The 20172-nt window shown below is 36.9% G+C and overlaps 3 protein-coding genes and 1 long non-coding RNA gene across 5 annotated transcripts; 1 reads left to right on the top strand and 3 right to left on the bottom strand.

The window, feature by feature from the left end:
• Positions 1-31: 31 nt before the first annotated feature.
• Positions 32-12073, bottom strand: LOC147938199 (uncharacterized). Of its 2 annotated transcripts, none has more exons than XM_087465122.1 (15): positions 11875-12073; positions 6325-6622; positions 5396-6097; positions 4775-4960; positions 4378-4689; positions 3652-3776; positions 2460-3575; positions 2147-2288; positions 1898-2054; positions 1652-1815; positions 1396-1478; positions 1125-1224; positions 760-821; positions 446-605; positions 32-351 (listed from the first exon to the last, which is right to left on the bottom strand). In XM_087465122.1, exons 2-15 carry the CDS (start codon positions 6490-6492, stop codon positions 178-180), a joined length of 3651 nt encoding a protein of 1216 aa, XP_087321248.1. In that variant the 5' UTR covers positions 6493-6622; positions 11875-12073; the 3' UTR covers positions 32-177. The 2 variants fall into 2 exon arrangements, with proteins under 2 accessions (XP_087321248.1, XP_087321247.1); XM_087465121.1 differs by lacking the exon at positions 11875-12073 and adding an exon at positions 7184-7377.
• A 361-nt stretch (positions 12074-12434) lies between these two features.
• Positions 12435-16525, bottom strand: LOC147938198 (uncharacterized). Its single transcript, XM_087465522.1, has one exon. It carries the CDS (start codon positions 13170-13172, stop codon positions 12435-12437), a length of 738 nt encoding a protein of 245 aa, XP_087321648.1. The 5' UTR covers positions 13173-16525.
• A 1015-nt stretch (positions 16526-17540) lies between these two features.
• LOC147938197 (uncharacterized) lies at positions 17541-17915 on the bottom strand. The gene has a single exon (XM_087465521.1). It carries the CDS (start codon positions 17913-17915, stop codon positions 17541-17543), a length of 375 nt encoding a protein of 124 aa, XP_087321647.1.
• Positions 17916-19181: 1266 nt separating this feature from the next.
• Positions 19182-19879, top strand: LOC147938196 (uncharacterized). The gene is made up of 2 exons (XR_015567273.1): positions 19182-19491; positions 19624-19879. It is a non-coding gene; the product is annotated as an uncharacterized LOC147938196 (long non-coding RNA).
• The last annotated feature ends 293 nt before the right edge of the window (positions 19880-20172 follow it).

Raw genomic sequence — 20172 nt, 5'->3', positions numbered from 1 at the left:
TAAGATGTCTTTATCACCCAATGGATAGTTGTTACAAAAAAAAGATACTTTCTAATATAAGAGTGACAAGAAAACCATTTTTATACAAGCTCAATTATTTGTGTGAAAACTATATTCGAATTAAAAACAAATTATACAAAAATACACAAGACTACAAGAGTATCAGATAATGTGGTATTAAGGAACAAGAGCGAAGATGTTAGAGTCATGAAGGATATCTGAATAATAAAGGTTGAAATTGAGGCAGTCCCAAAAGCGAGATAGCCCAGATTTCCCATGTTTTGGTGATCTCAGGTGACACTTATGCAGCTCCTTCAACTCTTTGTCAAAATTTTGCTTCACCATCATCACCTGTTTTAATGTGAATATAAAGCTCAGCTCTTGCAGCAAACTGAAGAAATGAGGATTTGATATGTACACTCTTTATCTTCTTCTTCTTTTTTACCTGAGATGTGTTTATGCCTACCGTTTTTGTCCATGAATCGTTTGGGACTCGACCTGTACTCTGCATGCCTCTGGGAAGACAAGACCTGAAGTCCACTGCGCATTGCAAGATGTTCTCTATGATGTTAGATATTACTCGTGTTTCGTCAGATAGGAAACATCTGCAAGTGTTTGATAACAGGCTGTTAGATTAAATGGTGTATCCCCAAAATGGAATAACTACATAAGGTCAGTCTAGCTACAGAACCACAAAAAGGTAAAAACTTTTCTTTGCAAATGACTTATGGCTTCTGAAGCTGAGAAAAGAAGACTTACATGCGCAGAGCTTCGCTTAGATAAGCCATATGTACAGATTCAAGATCCATCATATCCTTCACCTGACAAAACCAGAGGTGGTGGGATGTGTTATTCTTATGCCGCAAACCAAATAAAGATAAAACCACCACTGAAATCGCAATAAAATTGTACACTATGCACTTTAGTTTCAGAGTAGCTAAGCCATTTACGTTAAACCAATACCAATAAGCTAGAGTGACAGAAGTTCGCTTGAGGCCCTCATACTCAACAATTATACAAAGAAATCCTACTTTTTAGGTAACTTGATAATTAGGCAGGCCATCATAAACGCATATTTACATTTTGACCAAATAGATCGTAGAGTGTAAGGTGTGTGCCTAGACCTTATGCTTCAGGGAATGAAGGAACTTAGACCATGATACGTGAGACAATTCCGAATGTACATATTGCTGTAGTGCTGTTACGAAATGGTTGACCTGATGCCTGACACATAGAAGAAATGACGTCAAAGATACCCAGGAGAACACTCCATGATCTGATTATACATTGTATATCATACAAGACAGTTATGAAAGGTCACATTGCCTAATGGATACTTAGCTCAATGAGTCACCAGAACATTATGAACGTGTGAAACCTTTATTTTAAATTTACCTTAGTTTCATCAATATGTTTAACCACCGGAGTTCTTGCCTCAATATCTTCTCTTTATTCTCATGCAACATATGTCTTACATCCTAAAAGGACAGTTAAGTCATTGTGCCATTAACCCAGAAGATAAATAGTGCAACGAGAAATATAGGCAGACCATTAAAAACAATTTTCAAATAACATATTCCACGAAGAATATAGAAAATTGCAGCAAAATTTTATGTTAAGGGCTGCTACGTAACAAGGAGTGAACCTTTACCTTCAGTGAACACCAGACATCAGTGACTGCATAGGCTGCTAATTTCACTTGAACAAGAAAACCAAATACATCAGCATACGCTTTCAGCGCATCGCATGTTAAAATTATACTGATTGGCCAGTCTACTCGATAACCCAACCGTAGGAAATCAAAGGATCGAACTCCTGAAAATTTCCACATATCAGTAAAAGATTTAAAAGCACCACACACACAGTAGTAATTAATTTGCTAAGTGCAAGACAATACCAATGGTTGATGGCCGGAGATGCTGTGTGCCTTGTCCTTTGTACAAATATATCCTGTCTTTACAAGTGTCTCGTTCACATGATGATCGCTGGATAGATGATTCTAGAAACCCTTGGATTTCGGCAATTCTCTTATCTGGCTCTGTAACAAGCCATTTCTGGGAATCCAAACGAGAGAAAATAGATATAAGCATCATCTAGAGATGTTCAAAAAACTCATCACAATAAAATAGATTAATAGCAGACTTACATGATGCCAAAGGGACACTACAAATACATCTGCCCAATCTGCTAGTTCCATAAAATGATACCTACGTAGAGCTAGCAGATGTTCTTGCAAGCCAAATCCTTCTTCGAGCAACTTGATAGCTAGTTTACTTACAAAGTTATATCTTTTGTCTGTTAAGGAAAAAGTGATATATGAAAGATGACATGTTATCATGAGAAAACATCCATCCCTAGAAAGGAAATACCAGCCAGATGTTAAATTATAAACCTAAATATATATATATATATATATATATATATGTGTGTATAGCAAATGAAAGTATCAAGAAGGATACTGAAGATGTATTTCCTGAAGTAGACATTTGTCTATAACAAAATCAAGTGGCAATTCAAATGTGCCAGAGGAATCCTGTCTGCAATCACTAAATGCACTAGTTTCAGGGTTATTTGATCTAGTGAGCATACTCTCCCATCTACCTCCACCAAATGCATTTGATGTTTTTTTTTTAGCGCAGCCTTTTAAACCCGAAGATAAATGACTGTAAGAAACTTTAGGATCGTCAACCTGAAACTTATCTATGCCACATTCTTGGTTGGCATGGTGATGACACTCTCTATCAGTCTGAGAACCATGAGATTCCTTGTGAAAATCAATAGGGATTCCTACAGGTATCCTGGCAATACATGTTTTTGAAGGGTCATCCACCGCAGAAAAATCAAACCAAGGCAATGATTTCCCCTGGTCCCTTCTGTTTGTGTTTCCGTGCTTGCTCAAAAAATCACATCTCAGTAAAGGATTCATACTGAGAACCTTGTAAGGATAGTTCACATTTGTGTCTTTTAACAAATGTAATTTCGATGAGAGACAGCTTTCCAGGAAATCATGTTCTCTATCGTGTCTTGAACAGCTGCCTCTGATGGAACTGTTGTTTAAACAGAGTTTGCTTTCACCAGTATTCATTAAATGTCTCTGTTTCATCATAGCTCCTGTTAGATTTCGTGGATCTTCTCTGTAATCTTCCGCAGACTTCTTATCAACATAAAACGGATTTCTAGGTAATCCGCCAAGGGGCCATGACTGAATAGAATGAAGGCCTCTAAATGTATCATGCTCACATACTTCAACTGACTCTTCTTGCTCAATTTTCATCCACTGGAGATTAGTATCAGCCTTCTCACCTTTCCTCATAATATTATTTTCTATATAACCTGAATCACTATGCTGAGCAAGACTCTGATTACAACTCCCAGCAGAGGCAACAGAGAAACGTAGAGCTGATAAATAATTTTTTGGAGGTCCCACTAATGAATTTTGTGAATCAAGGAGTCCAACATCGGATGCTTCCAAAGAATCCCTAGACGATGAACATTCAGATGAGCATGACGCATCTATATCTGAAAACCATCTGTCTTCTATATTCTGGTCATCCGAATCCGAACCACTCTGGTCCCTGAAATCCCAAGAAAATGTCATCAATTCACGTTCAGTAGGCTGGGGTTAATGATAAATAGAATCAGGAAAAACACCTGCTCAAGTCTATTGCCACTGTTGAAGGACTTAAGAAACTATCATCCAGTGTGAAATCAACAGAACTTTTCTGAATTTCTTCTCCATTGCCATAGGATATGGGTAAAGATATTGCTCCAGGAACCTAAAATTAAAATGTCAATACAAGGTAGAATTGAAAAGAAGTAACTTCTCGTTAGCTCCAAATACAACGAAAAAAAGGATAGCATACAAGGTCCCTATATAAATCACTTGCACCGTCAGCTCACAGTCAACAAAACCAGAGAATGAGATGCTTTTACAATGCTGAATGGTGTAATATGAAGGAAGGCTTAAGTGCATCGCAAAACTGACACTGACTATGTACCAGGCATTAAGATTTTTCGTACATGCACTTTTAGGTCTTGTTAAACCAAGACATCTGCAAGCTACTGTATGAGAGAGACTCCATGATGCTGATTTTCATATCATAGTTTATAATGTAGGTTCGAAAATAGATAGTTGATATCATTCAGGACATAAAAACAAGGTTTCCAACAGTTCTATTAGTAGGATATTAAAATACCTAGGGGGAAATTGGGTTCACAAGAGTAAAATCATCTATGGCCTATAAAACGAGTAAAGTTAGGACTGGCATAGCAATGAGAGAGTACAATCAGACACATACAGAAAAACGAAGCTTCAGAAATAAAAAGAAGAGATCAAGCGCTAATATTGGTAGATAAAAATCAAAAGATGCATGATACCTGCCCAGGAAACAGTTCAAATTTTTTTGAAGAGTCACCAAGTTTTTCCAGCATTCCTCTGTAGTAATCGTCTCTTTTCTTTATCATCACTTCAATATGTAATTTGCTGAAAATTAATGGAGATGGGTACCCTGGACTATTGGTAGAATAATATGTCCAGCAGGGAAGAAGGTCTGTGTAATTTTTGTGTCTAGATGCAGGAAGATTACACAGTTCAAGAAGCTTTGTAATTACTTGAAGCTGTTGACCAGCCCTTAGTATAGGTACCAAAAAGCCGTTCAAGAAGCATGGAACAAGCCCTCCTTCTCGCTCCTGGGTTTCAGAAAAGGAAGTTTCTGATGCCCATGATTTAAAGATACAAAAATCAAAGATGCAGTAAACGGAAAGAAAATATTACCCTCACGCTTTCCAATGGGGAGATACCAGGCTTATTCCAAGGTTGAATGACACATTCCACAATGAACTCCTTGTGAGGATCGTTAAGTTCGGCTTTATATATCCAAGATCTTATAAACTCACAATATGGCTCACATGTTTTAAGGAACAAAAACTTCAGCATAGCACTATGAGCAGGATCGGCAACCTACAACAGAACATAGCGGGAAAAATAGTCAGAACAAAATATAAACTGTAGAAGATTCTGGCTCAGTACATATAGCTTAAGAGAGTGCGAGTTTCAGACTCGTCAGTTTATGTATATCACTTCCTTCTAAACATAACTTGAAGCTTTAATCACCATATCAAAATGTCCACATCACAAGGTGCATAGAATTATTTAAATGCCATGTACTGATATTCTTTCAAATTTCTTTACAACATGTGTATACATCAGTAACTAAAATGCAAGAGTATAGTACAAAGATGCAAAATTTAAAGACGCAAAGTAACAATCACTTAAACGTGAACTGGAAACAACTGAAACAGAAGGTGCCTCTAGGCTACATTAACCGATAACTATGTGCGTCATGAGAGAAAAAATGAGGACGGATACTAAACTTGGAATATAACGTAGCCTGACCTGTAGTTGGGCATATAAGTAAGTAAGCAGGTTGCTTCCTCTGTAGAACCTATGAAATCGCGTGGTGGCTTCCTTAATCAAACATTCCCACGGAGAGGTACAATAAGATAGGGCTATATCATACAAATAGCATATGTTCGCTAGAGCTTCAATCTGTGTTCGTAACTCTCTAGTATGCAGAAAAACTTCCAATAATGTTATCTTTGGATGAACGACGTTTTTAAGGCAGCCTAACCAAGACGAAGCATGGTCAGACCCATCAAGAATGTTTGATGAACGCCTCAGTTCTATAGATGCACATAATGTATCCAGTCCAGATATATAGCCTTCTAGGATCTTTCTCACAGCAATAGCAAAAGCCTGATTAACAAGAGTATAGCAGATCTTGTTATTGGCTTCTTCATTTTCACCAATTTTATAGCTCCCCTGTCCCTGAACAGTTGTTTCCACATCCAAATTCAAGCTTGTGAAATGGTCTATGAACTTGTGGAGAAGAAAAACCAAAGAACCAAAGCAGCCTATGTTTCTAAGAATCTGTCCCAGCGCATCAGTGCTTGACAACCGATGCCACAAGCTCGGAATTTTGTGGAGGGTCCTGTCAGCTGGCTCAGAGCATAATGCAGAAGAGAGCTGCTCTATGCTAATAAGAGAACACTCAACACCTTGCAGAGCATTAAGGGCCAACCTGACCAAGCTTGATTCCTATGACAAGAAACAAAACGTAAGTAAAGAAATAGTTTCAATTGCGCATGATATACAAACATTAATTTCTCAATTAAAAACCTAGATCGATTCTAAGTAACTAATAAAAATTGAAACTTTCCCAAATCCACAATTAGGGTATCCGATCCAAGCCACATTGATAATAGAAAGAAACAGATAGATACTCTAACGCAAGTTGCTCTCTTTTTCACAAGTACTAAACTTACAGAGACAGAGGAAGAGGACGAAGGAGTAGCAGAAGCACGACTTGGAGGAGGAAGAGATCGACGACCACTCTCAGAAGGTAAAGATTCCCAATTTCGCGGAGGAAGGTACGGCTCCTCCACTTTAAGCTTCTCCAGAAGAGAAACGAGGCTCGTCTCCACCACGGGCATTGTCACTTCTCCCAGTATCTCACTCCCAATCACACAACTTTAAACTTGGCCGGAATGGTTTCAACGGCAAAGGGTTTCGTCGAGTTGCTTCTCCAATCCAAAAAAGCAGAGATCTTTCGAAACAAGAGAACTGTAAAATACCCAGAAGCACAAAAGCTGAGTATGATGAGCTTTACGCACACACTCAGGGAGGAGGAGGAAGCAAACAATAGTGAAGATTTTGAAATACAAGAGAGAGTCTTCGTCGAATTCGATGAAGAAGATATGGGCCCAATGGGTCTAACTAATCTTTTTTCTTATTTTGGTAAGTGAGGGGGATGATTGTCCAAAGCTCCAAATTGTCTACATTTTCACAACCCCGCATTCTTCTTGGTGACGATTCATACATGAACTAAAAAGAATTGGTCTAAATCTTCTTTTTTTTTTTTTTTGGCTCAACTTCAACTTTATATTAACCAACAAATAAAACAAATATTTACAACTGATCTGAAATCACATTAGAATTAATCCAAAGAGGCATAATAGAAAAAAGCTTAGAAACGATAATTCGTGAAAGAATGGGCCTCCTTAGCAATTCTATCTGTTGGAATTTGTACCGGTTTATAACGATTTATAAAACTAGTCCCAAATTCTATTGCCAGGATTCATGTAAATATTGAATCAAATCTATGTCATAAGATTATGAATATACCTGGATAGTTCGCAGCGGAAAGATGAACTAAAATAAACCAAGATTATAAAGCACTCCAAACGTCGTGCCTCTACTGGTATCCACACGCACACAAACTGGATCGAACGGGATGCTAGTACCGTAGAGATCAAAATCTCAAAGATGACAAACTACTTTTGTCGGGTTATAGTTGCGGCTACCAAAAAAAAAGATGTGTTTGAACGTGATAACATATGACTACATATAGTCATTATCGTTAACCTAGATTAGTAATGGGCCACGAAGCCCAACTAACCTCACGTACATTGTATATATATATATGCATATCGTATATTACATATATATCTTTTATATAATAAACACTTTATTATAAATACACAGTCTATAGGTACATACATATCTCATATGATATATACTACAACTTAAACCCAATGTTGATCCAGTTTGCTTAGGTGTGTGACCCTGTAGGATCATATAATATTAGCAATGAACTTCTAAAGTCATTGATTATAAGAGGCTTCTAGCAAAACGTTATAATCATCTAATATTATTCGACTATCGAACCTTGACGATACAACTTAAACTAGAGTAAGTACAAATGATTTCAGGACATTCCCAACAATCTCCCACTTGTACTGGAATCATCTATTCCGATAATCCTTTCGTCTCTATATCTCGATCTTAGCATAAGGCAAGAAATAGTGTCATCCTTATTAAGCTAAATCATATTTATCAAACTCTGATTTATACTGATAAAACAAACGATTGACATTCACCTCGTTTGAGCACGGCCATGCATTTCTCAGTATCAAATCTTCGATGGGCCCAAAGATATTTATCTCCTGTTATATAGGAGGGACAAATCCCATCTTGTTTCATCCCTGTTCCTTACACAGTTCATAATACACCCAATCACTGTCTTTATAATCACCTGTTACGGCTGACGTTTGACAGGATCAAAGCGGACCAATCCATGTATAAAAAAACATGACAAACTCAGGTCAAAGGACTACACTCTATAGTTGTGATGAGAAACTGTTATGACACTCATATAACATTCTTGTAGAGTTCTCATAGCGGGTCAGTCCAATACTGTGTTCTCCAACACATATTAATGTGATTGACTTTAATACTACATATCAATGACTCCATGAAACTTAGTCATCAATCACCTCACATACTAGTCATTTATAGTTATTAATGTCCCATTTTAATAACCTTGACTAGGGACCTCAATAATTTATGTTATCTTTCATTTATAGGGTTTCATGATCAAGTCACGTACTTGATGACCTATAATGATAAAATAAATTATTTTGGGACAATTATTTAATTATCCAATAACCAAATAATAATGAAACAAATTTCATTAATTGAAAATACATCAAATGTATGTAAACATGAACATCATAATATGATATAAAATTCTCCCACTAGAATTGATATCACATCTTTAGGCATCTAATGCCACATCAGGATGAGTACATAGCATATTAAACATGTGGAGTACCCTACTCCCACTGTTCAACTTAGAACGAATTTCTCTCTAAAAAGACACATTTTCAAGCAACAAACACTTTGTTCTCGGTGTGGTTGTAAAAATAACCTTTGGTCTCTTTAGGATATCAAAGGAAGTAGCACTTAACAGATTTTATATATTTTATATGATTCATAATCAAATGACTTCAAAAGTCCATCACTATGAAGCTTTTGAATGTGTAAACGATAATGCCAAAGGAAATCAGGATTCAAGTCGTTAGGCTTAAATCTTTCAATCCTAATGTTATAGATAGGCACACTTTGATTCAGAACATAAAGCCCATTCTCTAATGGATCACCACCATAAAATATCACCACGATCAAATAAACAACACTTGTCTTTAATCGAAAAATGAAATCTTTCCAAATCCAAACAAGAAATAGAAATGATATTCTGCTCACAGCAGATACATAGTAGTAATTATTAAGTTCTAAAACCATGCCAGAAGGTAAGAACAAATGAAATATTCCCACAGCTAATGTAGCAACTCTTGCTCCATTCCCAACACGTAGGTCCACTTGTCCTTTCTCCAAAGTTCTACTGTTGCTTAGGCCCTGCATATTAACATAAATATGAGTACCACAGCCGGTATCCAATACCCAAGAAGTAGAAATGGAAGTAGCAACTTTTACTTCTATAACATAGATACCTGGAGAAGAAGTCTTCTTCTTCTTCTTCAGATCTTCCAAATACGTCACATAGTTTCTCTTCCAATGCCCAGAGCCATTACAATAATGACATTTGTCATCACCAGAGGGACCAGCCTTGAACTTCGGAGAAGGATCAGACGCACTAGGATTCTCAATCCCGCTCATCTTACCCTTTCCTTTGTTCTTAAAATGTTTCTTAAACTTTTTGCCCCCTTGCACCATGAGGACATGTGGAGTGTCCTTTCTGATGTTTGGTTCAGCAGTTTTGAGCATTCCATGCAGCTCAGTCAAAGTCTTTGTCAAACTATTCATATTATAGTTCAAAATGAATTGATCATAACTTGACGGCAATGACTGCAAGATGATATCAGTAGCCAACTCTTGGCTGATAGGGGAATCCAGTTTAGCCAGGTTATCAATATAACCCATCATCTTTATGACATGTGGACTAACAGGACTTTCTGTTGGTAGCTTGCAACCAAGGAGAGTCTTAACAGTGTTATATCTCTCTGTTCGTGCTTGCTCCTGAAACATCCCTTTCAAGCCATTGATTATCTCAATCGGCGACTCCACGTTCTCATATTGCTTTTGCAAGTCCGAGTTCATGGTAGCCAACATAAGACAACACACATCAACCCTATCACTGACATGCTTATCATAAGCATTTCTTTCTGCATGTGGATGATTTGCCTTAGGCTTCTCAAGCGGCAATTCCTTTTCAAGGACATATTCCTTTTTTCTCTTGTTTGAGAACAATTCTCAAATTTCGATACCACTCAAGGAAATTCGATCCATTCAACTTGTCCTTCTCAAGGACGGATCGAAGTGAAAAAGAACTGTGAGGGTTTGACATCTCTGTATCAAAAGAATAGCAGATGTTAAAATGATGTTCATAAAATTTGAGAAATCTCAACAATTAAGAAAACTCATACTATACTCTAACCAAAACTTTCCTCAAAAGATTATAGTGTTCCAAGATCCTTATTTCACTAAAATTCAAGTGAGCTTTGGCTCATCGCCCGAATAGTTAGTTATTTAGGTAAGCAACATCCTTGCTAATTATATCCAATATAATTCTTGGTTGTTAGATAACATCTTATGTCATATCCAACATATGTCTCTAAGCCCAAAACCGTTTTGATAGCTTAGTCAAGTAAACCAATCTTTTAATCAAATGGTAACTATTACCATCTGTCTTACTCATGTAATCGTGGACACTCTACTTGGTAAACCTATCACACAATGAAACGAGGCTTGACAGTTGACAAGATTGGGAAGACATAAAAAATACTTGATATTAATTGAGGAATTAATTTTATAACTCAATCTTATATTTAAAATTTATATCCAATATAAATAAAATATAACTAATACATATCTTATATGTAGTTGATAGAATTATAAACAATCTAATTATTTTAATCAAATTAAAATTATTAATTATTTAGAAAATTAATCTTAATTAATTTATATTTTATCTAAATTTTATATCTGATATATAAAAAGATATAAATGATACACAACTAATACATATCTAATATGTATAATCATTAATTTGTCAATCGTTCTTAATCATATTAGGATGATTTAATCAAACTAATTATTTTAATCAAATGATTAGTGGAATTTTAATTTACCAAGTCTCTGTGTTCACCGAACATACAAACCACTTGATCACGAATGATAAACAAGAACAATTAAGTTTTATTTAAGTTATACTATTAAATATTTTAATTATATTAAATTATTAATTATTTGAAAACTTAATCTTAATTAAATTTCAATAGCTCAAATCTGATTAGAACATAAAATTTAAAATTTAGAAACTACAGCTCCGATCAGTGTATTTTATAATGACTTTCATTATAAAATATGAATCCACTCAATCGGACATAAAGTTTTTATCATATATATTATACTTATTCATCAACAAACATAATATACATATACTTAAAAAAAAAACGTGATGCTTTAACAAAATATATCCAATATATTTTATTTAAATTAATTAGTTATATGTATCATCATATATGAATAACTATTATACCATACAAGAGACGTAATGAAACAAATCATAAGTCTCCTATATATATGATACAAAATCAAACAGACGTGTATTGCCAGAATACATATTGTTCTTTTAACCATATTATATTCATAATTCTTATGTGTTGTATAATAATACAAGCAACGGCGTAAACAACTTTACATCTCTGCATGTATCGATTATTAATTCATGTTAAATATACATGCAACGTAAACAACTTTACATCTCTGCATGTATCGATTATTAATTCATCAAACATGATAATCGGTTTAAACAAACAAAACAAAACAAAACTACTTTGCATATCAAATATGAACAGTAAATTAGGTTTAATTCAAAATTATACACGTAGGCTCTGATACCACTGTTGGAATTTGTACCAGTTTATAACGATTTATAAAACTAGTCCCAAATTCTATTGCCAGGATTCATGTAAATATTGAATCAAATCTATGTCATAAGATTATGAATATACCTGGATAGTTCGCAGCGGAAAGATGAACTAAAATAAACCAAGATTGTAAAGCACTCCAAACGTTGTGCCTCTACTGGTATCCACACGCACACAAACTGGATCGAACGGGATGCTAGTACCGTAGAGATCAAAATCTCAAAGATGACAAACTACTTTTGTCGGGTTATAGTTGCGGCTACCAAAAAAAAAAGATGTGTTTGAACGTGATAACATATGACTACATATAGTCATTATCGTTAACCTAGATTAGTAATGGGCCACGAAGCCCAACTAACCTCACGTACATTGTATATATATATATGCATATCGTATATTACATATATATATCTTTTATATAATAAACACTTTATTATAAATACACAGTCTATAGGTACATACATATCTCATATGATATATACTACAACTTAAACCCAATGTTGATCCAGTTTGCTTAGGTGTGTGACCCTGTAGGATCGTATAATATTAGCAATGAACTTCTAAAGTCATTGATTATAAGAGGCTTCTAGCAAAACGTTATAATCATCTAATATTATTCGACTATCGAACCTTGACGATACAACTTAAACTAGAGTAAGTACAAATGATTTCAGGACATTCCCAACACTATCAGCCACCATATTTCCCTTTCTGAGAGTGAAAACCACTTTTGTTTTTTCAAAAAGATGGAGAAGGTGTCGAATGTCTTGGATGATTGGATCAATATGAGGTACGTCTGTGTCCTGGTTGATGATCGACACCAGTTGCTGCGAGTCTGATTTAAAAATTACCTTCCTGTAATTGAATCGAGACATTGAGAGAACCGCCCACCTCAGAGCTTCAAGCTCTGCTTCCAATAATGATTTGGTTCTGGGTATGGCTCGGGCTCCCATCCATAAGGCCTTTGCTTCTGAGTTCCTTAGCACCCAACCAACACCGCAATTCTCTCTTTCCGCATTCCAGGCTCCATCACTATTACACTTAACCCATTGGTTTGGAGGTTTTTGCCAGCCTCCCCTACCTGAAGATTGTTTTATCCTTGACGCTTGTACAATGGGTTGTGAGTCATTGTTGGCTTTCCATTCTCTTTCATCCTCTTCCGCTCTTCGAACTAGCTCCAAAGCATTATGGTCCTTACCCTTAAACACAAGATCATTTCTACTTTTCCAAAGGCGCCATAGAATCCAAGGGACTAAGTTCTGTTCTCCAATCCAATGGGGATGAAACTGAGTAATGTTTAAGACACAATAAAGGTTTTGGTATATGGAATCTGACTGTTCCCCTTCAACGGGATTAGGGATGGGGGAGACTGCCCAAACCATGCGAGCGAATGTACATTTGATTAGCAAATGGTTCACTGATTCCACTGATGTCGGACATTGAATGCATGATCCATCCCTTGCCAAATGTCTGTAAGATAAGTTCCCTGCCACTGACAGACAATTACTGAGACACCTCCAAAGGAAATGTTGAATCTTTGGGGAAGTGTCCAAGCTCTAGACTTGTTGGTAAAGGGGATTGATATTGGGGTTACTAACTTTCTGCGGTATGTCTTTTTTGGCAATAATCTCTGAGTAAACCCAATAGCCAGACTTGACAGAGTAGAAACCATCCTTAGTGTAGTCCCAAGTGAACCGATCTTTTGTTGAAGTCCCTCCTGGTCTTAACTCCAAAATGTTATTGCGAACATCCTCAGAGAAACACTCTGAAATCAAGTCCGTTTTCCATTCTCTACCATTGTCACTCAGTAGATCACTTACTCGTTGAAGGGATGAGATCTGAGAGTATCTAGTGGAGTCCACTTTTTTCACCTCAAGGATAGCGTTAGCTGGCTTAGACTGTAGCCATTGATCGTTCCAAATATTGATATCCTTCCCACTACCAACTACTGCTCTAATCCCTTGTCTCAACAGAACCTGAGCTTTGTGTATACTTCTCGAGGCGAATGAGGGTCTTGTTCCCAAATGGGCATGAAGAGGATCTGATTTCCGGTAGTATCTGCTCTTGTAGACTTTTGCCAGCAGAGAATCCTTATGGGTCGTCATCCTCCATAGTTGTTTCTCCAACATGGCTAAGTTGAAAGCCTCAATGTCCTTGAAGCCAAGCCCTCCAATGGCTTTTGGTTTACTTAGGTGATTCCAGGCCTTCCAATACATCCCTTTTGAAACTTTGTTGTCCTTCCACCAAAACTCAGCCATGAGAGAAGATAGTTGCTCACATACAGTTTTTGGAAGCTTGAAGCACGACATAGTGTGGGTTGGGAGAGCCATTGCTATCGCTTTTAAAAGAACTTCTTTTCCTCCTGGGGATAGAAAGTTATTTTGCCATCCTGATACTGTCTGGTTAAAACGCTCCTTGAGATAACTCATGGAAGAGATCTTGGAGCCTTCGAATGACTCTGGCAGTCCCAAGTACTTGCCTTGACCCCCTTCTTGCTCAATGCCTAGTGCGCGTTTTATTTCAAGTCGTCGCTCTTCCGGTATGAGCTTACCAAAAGTAATACTTGATTTCTGATAATTTACTCTCTGACCTGAAGCTAGGCTGTACTCTTCAATGATCCTGATGATGTGATCCAGTTCTTCACTTTTTTCCTTGCAATAGAACATGCTATCGTCCGCAAATAGTAAGTGAGAGATTGGTGGAGCTTTCTTTGCAACTCTAAGGCCTGTTATCTAAGGCCTGTTATCTCTCCTTTGGACTCTGCAATCTGAAGCATTTGGATCAACATTTATGTACAAATAACAAAGAGATAAGGAGAGAGGGGGTCTCCTTGTCTTAGACCTCTTGTTGGGATAATGTCTCCATGCGGTGTACCGTAAATCAGAACCTGATACTTAACCGATCTCACACATTCAATAGTCAATTTAATCCAAGGATCATCGAAGCCTAGTGTTCTCATTGCTCCTTCCAATAAACCCCATTCCACTATGTCGAAAGCCTCTGATATGTCAGTTTTGATAGCTACGAACTCGGCTGCGCATTTGTTTTTAGACCCCAGTGCATGCAAGAGTTCATGAGCTACTAGAATGTTGTCGCTGATAAGTTTTCCTTCTACAAAAGCCGCCTGCGTCTCGGAGATGATTTTGGGAAGGATCTTCTTCAGTCTGGATGCGAGCAGTTTCCCAATAATCTTATAGAGGACGTTGCAGAGGCTTATTGGTCGGAAATCAGACATCTTGGTTGCCTGCAGTTTCTTTGGGATGAGGCAAATATTTGTCTTGTTTATATCTGCCTCTAGATGACCAGTCTCTAGAAAAGATTTGACCATTTCAGTGATTTGGACTCCCATGCTATCCCAAAATTGCTGGAAAAAATGACCTGTCATGCCATCCGGATCCGGGCATTTACTTGGATTGATGGCAAACGTTGCTTGCTTAACCTCCTCGAAAGTAACCGGCGCGAACAGGAAGTCATTCATTTGGGGAGAAACCCTTGGGGTAATCTCTTCCATCTCCTTTAAGGTGAAACCAACATCCACTGAAGTGAATAACATCCTGAAGTAAGCTTTCGCTACTCTTCCAATATGGGCATCTGATTGCCATTCTTTACCTTCATCATCCACCAGTGTTTGGATATGATTCTGTGCTCTTCTGTTTTTTGAAGCGGCGTGGAAGAATTTAGTGTTTTTGTCCCCTTCTCTTACCCAGGAATATCTGCATTTTTGACTCCAAAATTGCTCCTCCATTCTATACTCTTGATTTAGGCTTTACTTTAATTGTCTAAGGAGCTGAGGTTGGAAGAGGACTTGCCTGGTGGCAGCATCAATCTGGATTTGAAGATCTTGAATTCACTTGGAGGAATTAGGTTTGTTGGCTCTCTTCCATTGCGAGATCTCTTTCCTACATGCTGCTAGTTTTTCCGTCAATGGTCCTCGAGAATGCTTTAGTTGGTTTTGCCAGAGTCGATCCATGAACTCCTTAAAGCCCTCTCTACATACTAACCGTTTATCATACTTGAAGCCTGCCCATTGTTTCCATTTCTCTCCCATGAGGCTGTTGATAAGCGGACTGTGATCTGAGCAGGATTTACGGAGGTAAGTTGCCTGGGCTTGAGGGAATATCTCCATCCAAAACTGGTTTGCAACTGTTCGATCCAATCTGCATTGGACAAGTTCATTGTTTCTGTTTTCATACCAAGAGAACTGATAACCTTGATGCTTGATTTCCCATAGGTCGTTTGCTAGCAGCATATTTTTGAAATTTTGACATGATTTGACTGATCTTTCTGGACCTCCCCTCTTTTCTGATGGATCAACTAATTCGTTGAAATCTCCATTCATCATCCATGCTTGATCTCTAGTCTCTCCCAATCTTGTCAATCTTTCCCATAAATCTCCTCTTTCGCTTTGAACCGGCTCTCCATATATCCAAGTTAAGAAGAAATCTTTACCTTGCCAGCTGATCGACACATCTATCATTCGTTTGTCTGAGCTGAGTATTTTAACCTTCACTTATTCTTTCCACATAAGTGCCAAGCCCCCGCTTTTTCCTTCAGGCTCCACAGTGTGAAGATCAAAATAACCCATGTGACCCAGAACGTTCTCCAAATAGTTTCTCTTCTTCTTGGTCTCACAGAGGAATAGAACCTCAAGGAAATACTTACCACATATTTCCCGCAGGTGTCGAACTGTAGGGTTATTTCCCACCCCCTGACAGTTCCAACTCATAATCCTCATGCTGATTTCGAAGGGTTGGAATTAACCATCAACCCTTCCTTCCTGAGTTTGCCATTACCATTCCTAGACGAACCGCCAGAGGAATGGTGTCGACTTGCTGCCACAGAGGAGGCAGAATGACTCGAAACCTGAGCTGCCACATGGGCAGAATGATCTGATTTTTTAATAGAACCCGAAGCTTTTGGACTGGAAGAAGACACTTGGGATCCCAACCATTCAAAGACTGTTGGTGAAGGTGAAGATTTTCCTGCAGAACCCTGTCTCTCAGTCTCTTTTAGTCTCTCTGAGCTACCGCCAAGTCTTTCGAAAACAGAGGGAGAGTGATCAGGTTCCTCACCGGATCCTCTTCTTGCTTTCTTATTGGCCCTTTCACCGCTATTATAAGTCCTTTTACGCTTGCTCTGAGAGAGCGAGACTTCTCCTGAGGACTGAGAAATTTTACCTACAGGGTTAGGTTCCAACAGCCTCCCAGTTGGTCTCCATTCTTGTGCAGGAAGGGAACCTCGAGAATTTGTCCATTGGAGTCTATCTTTGATGCTTTTGCCTTTAGAGGCATTGTCATGTAGATTGGCTTCTGGAGCCTCCTTCGACGTGTGAATAACTTCCTCCTGGGCTAAATCATTTCCCTTATATTTGCCTCTTGGCCTCACAGAGGTAGCTTGAGACTTTCCTGACTTTCTTCCTCCTTTGGTGTCGTTGGCTTGGACTTGGAAAGGGCAAATCGATTGGTCATGAGTTAGTCTCATGCAGGTGAAGTAGACCTTAAGTAGCTTTTCTTACTCTAACTCAATTTGATGCTCCTCTCCCGAAGAGAACCTTTCTATCTTTAAGAATTGAAGGGGTTCCTCCGCATTAATCCAAGTCCTAGCTCTGACATATTCTAAAGACGAAGAGTTTTTCACGTGAAGTTCAACAGCCTCAACCTTACCAAGTTGTTCTATGATGCTTTCTACTGTCTGTTTCTTCAGAAGGTGAATGGGAATACCTCTTATTCGTATCCAGAAAAGCAAACGCTTTAGGAAGTCTGGTCCGGATTAGGCTTCCACTGATCCAGAGTTAGAATCCAACCGTTCACAAACCAAGGACCTCTGTAAAGAACATGGTAGAGATCCCCTTCGTTTTGGAAGATGAACTGGAAACGGTTTTCTCCAACCCCTCTACCTGTAACCCTATCCTCCATCCCCAAAATCGAGGGCAAGGCTTTGACCAAGCCTCCAACTTTATGAATTGTAGGGTTGAGACAGCAGACAATCACACTCATGGAGTTTTCTTCAATGAGATCCTCATTTGCCAGATCTGGGATCTCCACTACGGCTCCATCACCCAGGAGTTCCCTTTCCTTGAGCTCCTCCATGAGCGTGAGCTCCTTCTTCTTCCTCGGGCGGTTCATTGTGGTCAGAGATTTGAGAGAAAGGCCGCTACAAGATCGCCGAGTGAGAAGGGGACAGAAAAAGAAGACAGAGGCACGCAGAGACAAGAGGAGGGATCAGAATCACGGTGAGAATTAGAGAGATTAAGAGCTCAGATCTGAAAACGCCTCTCAAAAGAATCCTGAATGGAAACCCGGTCTAAATCTTCTTAAACATTAGATTTTTATATAGCATTTGTACCGGTACAAGAAAAGATATTTTTATTTGTAACAAAGTTAGATTTTTACAGTTTTCTTAATTAGTATTTAAGTTCTAGAATTTTTTTTCCTTTTTCTAATGTTTTATATACATTTTATCTTTAATATATACATTTTTATCAAATTAGAATGTTGTAATATTTTAATTTTATAAGAGTACAATATCCCCTATATATTGAAAGAAAAACATTTTGGAGAAAAAGCAGATGTGTCGTCGCTAGTGAGCTCCGTACCTAATTTATTATTCAACTTTAATATTCCATAAAATTACATAAAACTACCACTATTATATATTTTGTTTTGTCAACTGCCACTGATATTCAATTTATTTATATACACAATATTTTGCTCCTATAAATTCTAAAATTGGTAAACATTATTCAAAAATTGATAAATATTATCCCCTACATATTTTCGAAATTAAATTAATTTCACCATCTATTATAATATAATAGTATAACTATATTATGAGATGTAAAAATATATATTTAAAATTATATCTTTAAAAATATAAATAATATTACCTTTCTAATAATTTTATAAAGCTCTAATGGTGAAAGAATCAAATATCTTTCAATATAGAGGGGATTTACATTAAATTATCATTAGTATAATTAATGAATATTTCATTCAATAATTAAAGAAAATCTATACTATCAATTGGAGAATACACACTTAAGGGTTTAAAAAAAAATCATATCAAATATTCGTATTGCCAAACTAATCCAATCCCTACTATTATTTTAAAAGACGTTTATAGACTAAACCTTTGTTTTGTAAGAAATTACAAGGGTATGCCATTGGAGTTATGACCAAAATTAAAGAAATCGAAAAGGACAAAAATGACATTTTTATTAAGCTGAAAACTGATATACACGCGGATCCTTTTGACCCGGTAATTTAACCCGGTTTTATGTTATAATCTCAACCGTTCAATTGTTTTTGAGCAAAAAATCTCAGCCTTCCATTCATTTACACTTTAATAAACCTAATTTTTTTTTTCTTTCGCCACTCTCTCCCTCTTTCTTTGTCCTTCTTTTTCTTCTGGGAAACGCCAAAAAAATTCTCCAAAAAACCAAAACTGGAGAGAGGATTATCGAGTTGGAGACAACTTGGCGAGTAAGTTTTATCACTCACCATTTCCGATTTCACCGAGGAGAATCGCTTGGTTAATTAATCGCTTCACGGATTTTGATTCCTTAGGTATGTATTTTTTTTTCCTTTTTTTTACAATTTTTGATTTCTTTGTAGAATCAGTTGATATTGATTATTTTTCCGATGTCTTCTCTGATCATGAATGATTCATTGTATCTGTTCGATGATCGGAGCTTATGCAAGGGTAAGTTTTTTTTTTTTTTTTGTCTCTTTGTATCTGCATTATGCAAGATTTGGGTTTGGAGTTTTCTTAATTCCTATATTTGGTCTCGGTTTTGCTTAACATTTTGATATTTTTTTTTGGATTGCACCTCAGGAATTTAGGGGTTCGTGTAGTGTGACAGAGACGGAGAGATTCTAACTATGATATTATGATTAAAAGTCTAATCTATTTATGATATTACGGTGAGAAGAAGTGGATATGAGACATAAATGGGTAATTCATATAATAGAAAGCATTTTACTTAAACGATTTTCAAAAAAAGGTTGACTATATGACATGTAAAGAACTATCTTGAGACGAGTATTTTGAGAATTTGGGGTATTTTTATAAATATTCTGAGAGTTTTTGAGAATAAGAATTTCTATTAACTATATAAATTAAACATTCAAATGAAGAATATATGTATTTCGTCTAAATTTCTTAGCCAAAATTTATTAATAATATTATTATATTGGTAATTATTTAAAAGAGAATGGGACATAAAATTTCTAACCGGATGGATCGGAATTAGGTGAGATGGGATGAGACTGGACGAGATTTAACACCCCGTAACAAAATTACTTTAACATATTCAACAGACATGGACATAAATTTTAGATAAAACTACGAAATCAGAAAATATAGGTAGATAAATTCAAATGT

This window comes from Camelina sativa, chromosome 9 (assembly GCF_030686135.1).
Source record: "Camelina sativa cultivar CO46 ecotype springtype chromosome 9, ASM3068613v1".
Lineage (NCBI taxonomy): Eukaryota > Viridiplantae > Streptophyta > Magnoliopsida > Brassicales > Brassicaceae > Camelina > Camelina sativa.
The sequence above is the reverse complement of the archived record's forward strand: the minus strand, read 5'-3'. Positions and strand labels throughout refer to the sequence as shown.